The 9180-nt window shown below is 37.4% G+C and overlaps 1 protein-coding gene across 1 annotated transcript; it reads right to left on the minus strand.

The window, feature by feature from the left end:
• Positions 1-773: 773 nt before the first annotated feature.
• On the minus strand, positions 774-1586 carry LOC109163334. Its single transcript, XM_019312087.1, has one exon. The coding sequence runs from the start codon at positions 1584-1586 to the stop codon at positions 774-776; it is 813 nt and encodes a 270-aa protein (XP_019167632.1).
• Between the last annotated feature and the right edge of the window lie 7594 nt (positions 1587-9180).

Here is a 9180-nt window from a genome sequence, read left to right on the forward strand (position 1 = left end):
CACACACCGTATCGTTTATTTATTTCCGCTGCGCACCATACTCTAACAATCTAGTTAAGAGTTTTGGTTTATCTCTGGCTTACCAATTGTTATATTGTGCAAAAAGTTTGAAAGTCTATTCACCCCCCCCCCCCCCCCCCCCCTCTAGACTTTCACCTTACCTCTTTTTGGGACCAACACTACAGCCATGGATTGCCCCATCTAACTGTGCTTTCTGTAACAGCATGGAAAGCCCTTCTGCACAAATAATAAACAAATAGGGAGATAGAGGGTCCCCTTGCCCATCTTCTCGTCCAAACGGACGCAATAAAGATTCATTCTGAGCATGCGTTACTCGCGGGATAAAATTTTCAATCATAGCATCATCAAAAACAGTACTCTCAGTTGTAAAAATTTGTCTAAAATAGTCAAGGATAACAGAGCACATATCATTCCCCTCCACCCACACACCATCATTATTCAAAATTCTATTCACAGTATTCTTTTTTTTATGAGCAGAAGCATACCTGTGATAGAATCTCGTATTCGCGTCTGCACCGCGAAGCCAGTGCTGCTTCGCACGCTGTCTCCAGAACACATCCTCTTGCGCCTCCAGCTGGGTTAAGAGCACATCAATCCGGTGAAACTCGGCCAACGCGGTCGGGTCCCTCCTATTCCTAATAAGTTCATGTATCTTTTTCAACCGCCCAATACGCTCTCCAAACTTATGAAAATTCTCTCCACCCCACCTCATCAACTTCTCCCCACACCGCTGCTGACAATTCAGCAACCCCTCAACCCATCCCTCCCTGCCATGCCGTAGTCACCACCTCCCTACACCCCTCATCTTGAAGCCATGCCATCTCAAATCTAAACCTCCTCGCAAGTCTTCCCCCATGGATGTTCGGCACATCCATACTAAGAAAGAGGGCCGAGTGATCCGAAGGTCGGGCTATGATGTTCTCCACGTCCACATGATTGTTTAGTCCACACCAGTCAGCTGTGGCTAAAACTTTGTCCAGTCTCTCCTCAATCCAATTGTCCGTCCCTCTACTTTTCTCCCAGGTATACTGATGGCCTCTCATAGGCAACTGTATCAAGCCACAAACATCTAGGGTCTCCCCAAAGCCTCGTAAGAGGTGATTCGGGTATCGATTCCCTCCTCTTTTCTCATACTGGAATAGAAGATTATTAAAATCCCCTATGACCACCCAGGGTAGAACAGATTTAGGCTTCAAACTCTCCAGCAAACTCCAGGACTCCCACCTCCTACTACGATCCGAATGCCCATAGAAACATGTCATCCGCCACAGTTTACCATTCTGAGTCTTTACTTCCACGTCCACAAAATTCTTAGAATAACCCAACAAAGATGCCGAATTATTCTTCCTCCAGAACAACGCCATACCACCACTCCTCCCGTCATTATCCACATAGAACAAACCCTCATATCCAATCGTGACACGGAGCCTTTCTGCATGTATCCGTGCCACCATAGTCTCCATCAGAAATACAAATTCAGGCTTCTTTCGGGACACAATGTCCACCACCTGTCGAACTGTTCGTGGATTACCCAAGCCACGACAGTTCCAGCTCAGCGTACTCATGAGGACGGGCGGGGCTGAGACGCAGCTCCCGCCATACACAAGTTTTTTGAAACATCATTCATTGTCACATCCTCATCCTCCCTCCCCTCACACCTTTGCTGTCCCTCCTTGCGGCGCTTCCCGGTTGCCACCACAGCCCCTCCACCCGACACCACACCTCCCGAACCCTCACCCTCACCACTGCCTTCCGCCGTCATTCCCCCACCTCCCTCCTCACTGTCCGGCCGGTTCCCCGGTATTGGCAACGGCTTCCCCCCTACTGGAATAAGCCAGCTCCCACCCACCCCTCTTGCGGCACCCCTTCCACCCCCCGCCCTCAACTCGGCACCGTACAGAAATTCACTCTCTGGAGTCCGGCTTTCCCGTGCTTTCAAGCAAAAAGTGTGTACATGTCCCATTAGCCCACAAAAGAAACAAAACTTGTGAAGTCGTTCGTACTTAAAGGAAACCCAGCACGAAGTCTTATCCCTCTTAACCAGCTTCATACCCCTCCTCAATGGCCTGCCTACCGCAATCGAGACCCGAATCCGATAAAAGGTTAACCAGGGAGCCCCGACAACATCATGTTTGACGAAAGTACCAATGAACTTGCCGGCCTGCTCAAGAACACTTTGCGACGTATAGCCCATTGGTAATCCATGCAGCTGAACCCACATGTCCACCGTATCGAGAGGAACATCACACGGGTTCATCCCCCCCTCAACCTCACGGCAAACCAGTGTATTATTCTCGAAAGCCCATGGTCCCCCATCCAAAACATACGCTACATCTGTGGCATGATAGAATACGAATAAGAATAGCCCCGGTTGAACTTCGGTTACCTGAACACCTCTGACCGGCTGCCAAACGGACGCCATCACATTCCGCATATACTCAAGCTTGACAACTTTGGCCGTTAGGAATCGCCCCACGACAGCCCATGACGCCTCCCCATCAACCGCCACCTCCCCAACACCGTCACCCTCCGGGACGAATTCGTCCCCATCCTCCTCCAACGCCATACCCGCCCATCTCGCCGTAAGTCCCTCCACCACCTTTGTCGACTGAACTGCTGCTGCCTGTTCACTATTCTGATCCTCCATCACCGCTGGAAACGCCGGCGTTCGCTGGGAAAAGGAGCAAAATTGAGCCGAAAAACCCTAGAAACCCTAGAGAATAAGAGAAAACCCTAGGAGCCCTAGAGAGAAACAACTTTGTTTAATCATAGATTCATAGGTACTATTTTTTACGTATCTTACTGAAACATCATATTATATGCAAGATTCTATATTAAATAGTATATATTAATTACTTTCTTAATAATTTTTACAAGTTTGATACTTTGATCTTGTGATGACCTATTTAAAATTGTAATAAAAATGTTACCACATTATATGGTAGCAAATCTCCCTCGGTCTAAACAATTTTTGTGTTTACGTACACGAATCAAGTCTTTTCAAGCCTCCTGCGAGAGAGAGAGAGCATCTATGTTATACAATTCAATAAGCCGTATAAAGACTCTTGTATAAATAGTGGTGCAAATCCACTTCCCAATTCAATGTGGGATAAAAGCTCATTATTTTTCCCTTCATTTTTTTAACTCGTTTACTTTGAGAATCAATATCTCATTCACCCATTATCTGTTTCGAGCTTACAATATATCAATCTCTCCGTCTCAATAATGTATATTGTCAAATAAAACTGTAATATAATTAAAATAATATTTTAGTATTGTTATAATGAAACTAATGTGTGTGAAAAATGAAACTAAAATTCAAAGCACATTAATTAAAATAACATAACAAACTAACATGACGTTTAATTAAAATAGTACTTCAGCATTGGTATAATTAAACTAGTGTGTATTGACTCTGTAGGAAAAAAAACTGAACCAAGTCGATTTAATCACAAAATTCACAAAATAATATATATATATATCCACACGAATATATATATATATATATATATATATATATATATATATATATATATATATATATATATATATATATATATATATATATATATATATATATATATATATATATAGGGAAGGGATCATGTGCATTTGTGGCTTCTCGTGCGGTGGATTAATGTGCGTGAGGTTTATACTTAATGTGCGTTAGTGTTGTGCTTAATGTGTCTGAGATTTGTACTTAATGTGCGTAATGTTAATATGCGTGAGTTTTGTACTTAATGTGTCTGAGTATTGTGCTTAATATGCGTGAGATTTGTGCTTAATGTGCGTGAGTAGTTCAGAATTACGAGCTCAGAAGGAAGCAGAACAGAAAACTCACGCACATTAACGCCCAAGCTTCTTGTTACTTCTTCCTTCAATTTGGCCATGGATTCTAGATTATCAGCTACCTTCAGTGCAGTTGAATGTTTATATAGATGACGCACGCACAACAAAATTTGCACACCAGCTAAGTGTGGATTTCTGTTGTATTATTCCCATAATTCTTAACCACCATAGCTCGCCTCTGCATCATCATCATCAGGGAGGGGGCAATGGCTACTGGGGATGGAGAAGAAGCTGACATCCATATTTTCTGCTACATTTTACACATTCACGTACATTAAGTACAAATCTCATGCACATTAAACACAACACTCACGCACATTGAGTACAAATCTCACGCACATTAATCAACTGCACAACCGCACGGAAAGCACGAGAACCTTTCACTGTATATATATATATATATATATATATATATATATATATATATATATATATATATATTGGATCCAATGAGACCCCTATGTTAAATGAGATCATGAGATCTCATCACACTCATTAAAACATTTTCAATTGATGGTTGAGATTGAAAGAGAAATATAATCTAATTAAGGACATTTTTAAAAGAGAAGGATTAAATAGTCATTGTAGTATAATGATTAATTATGGTTAGAATTAAAGTGTGATCTTTAGCATGATATGTGAGATCATATTAATGGAAATCACATGTATTAATTTGAATAGATGGCTGATGAAGTAATAACGTGAGTACACTCAGTTGTAATCCACAACATTTCAGACATAGGTATGTGCTTTTGTACTGTTTTTAAGGTCATTTTTTACGGTGTGTGCGTTATAACATATAAGCGTGTGCATGTTGCTGAATGTGTGTGTTAGAGAGCACTACTGTGCTGATATAATGTTTTATTAGGCGTTTATTTGAATGTGCAACATCGTGTGCAATAACGTAACTAGACCTTGACATACCATTGTTATTAAAGGTTTGTTTTTAATTGTTTTAGTTTTAAAATAAAAGTTTTGTGGACTGGTAAGTATTTTTTCCGGTATTGTGTGCGTAGATGTGGTATGGCGGTAGTATACTATAAGTGTGGGGGCTGTGAATTTTTTTACACTCGTAACCAAAATGTTTATGACTCTACTGAAAAATCCAGCCCTATTTATAATAGTTCAGGCTCCTAAAAACAACTCTAATTTTCCTAACATTCACAAATTAAATTCATCTACTCAACCACACAAAATCTAGAAAATAAATAATATTTATTTTCCTAAATGCTAAGAAACCACAAAAAATTAGTAGAACAAGCTCAAACCTCTGCTTCACTTGGTAAAATTGCGGACGAAATCTTCATCGCAGCAGCCTACAGAGTTGCCGAAACCACATCCTTCAAGCAGTTCACACGGACAGAGCGCGCAGACGGAATCTTCGTCGCAGAAGTCGCTACCTTCGCAGTACTCGACTTAGTCTACTTCGCGATAGTTCGTAAAAGCCGCTCATCCTCTCAGTCGCAGAAGGAGTCGCTATTTTGATTTCTTTCTGTTGCTGCGGTTCCTGCGACAATCTCACGTACAGAGCTGCAAAGGAAAACGAACATAAAAATGATTGTTTAATTTGATCTTGGGCTTTAATAAATAAAATAAACAAATAAACTATATTGTATCAAATTATGTTAAGTTAGTAAAGAGCCCATTTTGATCCACCTAGCCCATCTCTGATGTATATTCCTAAAGGCCCAAAATAACATTTAAACTTAATTATTCAAATAATTAATATATAAATACAGAATATAAATTAAAGTTTAAAATAAGTATAATGTTAAATAAATAAAACTAATTTATTATGAGAATTAATCTATAAAAATATATAAAAATAGTGCTTATCAAAATTCCCCACACTAATCGTTTGTTTGTCCTCAAGCAAAGACATTATTCAAGAAAAATATAAATATGTAAAAACTCATAACATTTCATGAACATTAGTCTCAAACACAATATCAATAATTAGCTAGCCGTTTATTTGAAAATGAAGTAAACTAAATAATCAAGCCCTTACGGGAATATCACTCATATCGCATAAGTGTTTGAAGGGTGTGTATATTTCACTCAAATCAATTCATATAGAAATGCTCTACCATAAGCTTGCATATCTTCTCATTCTCCACTACAAGATAACATGCACGATCAAATCATAAGGACTTTTTCCAAGGTTGTAATGAGGCTTAAGGTAAAGGGTAGGAAATATTTGGAAAAGTAGTTCAAAAAGCCTTAAAAACTTAAAGGAGCATGATTGAATGAACTAACTCAAAATAAAGACCAAATGAACCAAACCTCTCTTTGCTATTTTGATAAACATTAGATCCCCATAAAATCCCCATGTTAAGTTAGTAAAGAGCCCATTTTGATCCACCTAGCCCATCTCTAATGTATATTCCTAAAGGTCCAAAATAACATTTAAGCTTAATTATTCAAATAATTAATATATTAATACAAAATATAAATTAAAGTTTAAAATAAGTATAATGTTAAATAAATAAAACTAATTTATTATGAGAATTAATCTATAAAAGAAATATATAAATAGTGCTTATCAGTGTGTGCGTGAACTTGTAGTTGGTTTGTTTTATAAGGAATATACTGTAAAAAGTAATAGTTCTTTTATTTTAGTATGCTCAAGATAAAATTTGTTTGGTGATTTGTGTGTGATTGTACAACCGCGTGTGCAAAGTGAGTGATGGTGTGTGTTTTAAGAAAAAGAGTGCGAGTAACATCAGCTTGACGTGTGCATAACACTAAATGGATGGGAAGTCAAGAAAGAAACATTATTAACAATTGGTAGTGATGCGTAGTATATTTGCAAACAAATAATTCTCGGAGTACGAGTTATCGATCCACAGGGAAGTGGTTGTATCAAGCACTAGTTACTAACTTATTCATTAGAGCTAATCCTAACAATTACTTAGATGATTGATTGGCATAAAATAAATAAAATAAAACAGAGGTCCAGGATTTTGAAAACAATTAGAGAGAAGTTGAGATTCATGGGATTCAAGTATTTAATCACCTAGTGCCAATTATCGTTTGCAATATTTAGTTTGGAATTAAGATTTGTGTGGGAATGCAAAGTGGAATCGAATTACTCCCGTAATCTCTATTCCTAGTGAATTTCCACTCCCATGGCTTAAACACCCAATAAGATCAAAGATCAACATTCAATTATTCCTAATTACTACCATCTCCCGATGAGCAATAATCTAGAATAAACTTCCCCTAATAAGTTCCCCTTTCCCAAGGACCAACCATTAGGTGCAATCGTGTGTGCCCTAATTTATGCCCCAACTCCCATTGGTGACACAAACATGGCTATGAAGCTAGTAACTATGGCCATTAATTACAAGCATCAAACAATATTATCACGATTGCAACACAAGTATTAAACTCAAATAATAATATATTAAAGAAACTGAGAGCTTAGGCACATAGGTTCATAAACACTTTTACCCAAGAATCTCTAAAGAATTTAGCCGAGCATGACTAAATTATACATAGCAAATATAAATAAAGAATTACAAATCATCAAAAGAGTACAAGAATTAACCAGACGATTTTCCCAAATCTCCCTAGTCTTCTTCTTGCTTTCCAAGACAACTTGTGGCTCTTGATTTCTCTCCTTCTTGTCTCCAAGAATCTCTGAATTCTCCCCGTCTGTTATTAGGGTTGAGGAATGAGGGATTTTATAGTGGGTACAAAGTTGAGATGAAATAGAAATCTTGTACAAAATTGGACTCAAATTATAATTCCTATATTTAAATAAAGAAATTTGGAATTGAAGTTGAATTGGAATTGAAGTTGAATTGGAATTGAAGTTGAGGATGCTGAAGCCAACGCCCTTTTGTATTAATCTGGCGACTTCGTGCGTCGAGACCAGCAGGTCTCGACCACAAAACATTCTGGAAATTTTCGACGCGTCGAATCCTCTGGGCCCCGAACTTGTCCAAAATTGCTCCAAACTCATCCTTGAACTTCCCTTGCTCATAGAATTGACCTATAATGGTTCAAAAACACTAACAAACACCGTAAAACATTCAAAACAAGTGTGAACCATAATTAAATGATAATAGCAAGGAAAACATGTATTAAATAAGCAAAATTAAAGAACTTAAATACTGAGATGATTCAAAATAACTATAATAACAAGCAAAGATGTGATAACATCAGGTAGCCCCCTCACGCACACACTCAACACCTATAATGCACACACAACCGTAAATAACAATTTTGGTAAAAAAAAAAAAACCATTGTTCTCAGCCCTATAATATGCACACGTCATACCACAATTATGCGCGCACACCACCTACATTACCACTCAATTGCACACAAAAAAACAAAGGAATAGTACACTTACAATCTTTTTCCTAAAAACAAAACATAAACAAAAATTCACGTACACACCTAATGTTAATGATTTTTAAAAATAAATAAATAAATAGCAATGTCCACATCCATAAAATTTGCACACGCCATATCACATAAAAGCACACACCATCTTAAAGACGCAACGCGAACACCAATGCACACACTCACTTCATCCATGCTCCCACCAACGAATAACAATTAACTAACAACATAAATATGAAAATCATATTCATTTGGTGCATTGGTGTTGGATACGTTATGCACATGCCAAAAAAGAAATAACCCATATACCAAAACACAAAATTGTGGAAAAAAAAAGTTCATCATGCACACGCCAATAAGTAACATAAATGCACACACCCACGTATGTATTAATCCATCGCAGAATTTAAAATATAATTAATTATTTACATTAATAGGATCTCTTATATTATAGTAAATATTCTATTTTAATTATAACCAAAATTAAACATCATTATACAATTATTCTTTCACCTTTTTTTTTAAAAAAAAACTCTCCTTGATTAAATGCTAGTTGACTTTTAATCATATCAATCTATTCTAACTTTTTTAATAGTTGAGATGAGATCTCATGATCTCATCTTATTAGGTGATCTCACTGGGTTCGCACCCTATATATATATATATATATATATATATATATATATATATATATATATATATATATATATATATATATATGAAAAAATTTCAATTTTGGTCCACTGACTATTGGATTTGTGTTAATTGCAACCCTTGACTATCAAAAATGTTAATTTAGTACCTTGACTATGTAATTTCTATCAATTTTGGTCACGCCGGCCAAATTACCGGCGAGTTGTGACTGGAAAAACTTAAGTCAATAGATGTACTGAATTGGAAGGGGCAAAATAGTCTTTTCTTGTTCCTTTTGATTTGGGAAAACGATTCGTTGACCAAAA

Source organism: Ipomoea nil, unplaced genomic scaffold (genome assembly GCF_001879475.1).
Source record: "Ipomoea nil cultivar Tokyo-kokei standard unplaced genomic scaffold, Asagao_1.1 scaffold3017, whole genome shotgun sequence".
NCBI classification, from domain to species: Eukaryota; Viridiplantae; Streptophyta; class Magnoliopsida; order Solanales; family Convolvulaceae; genus Ipomoea; species Ipomoea nil.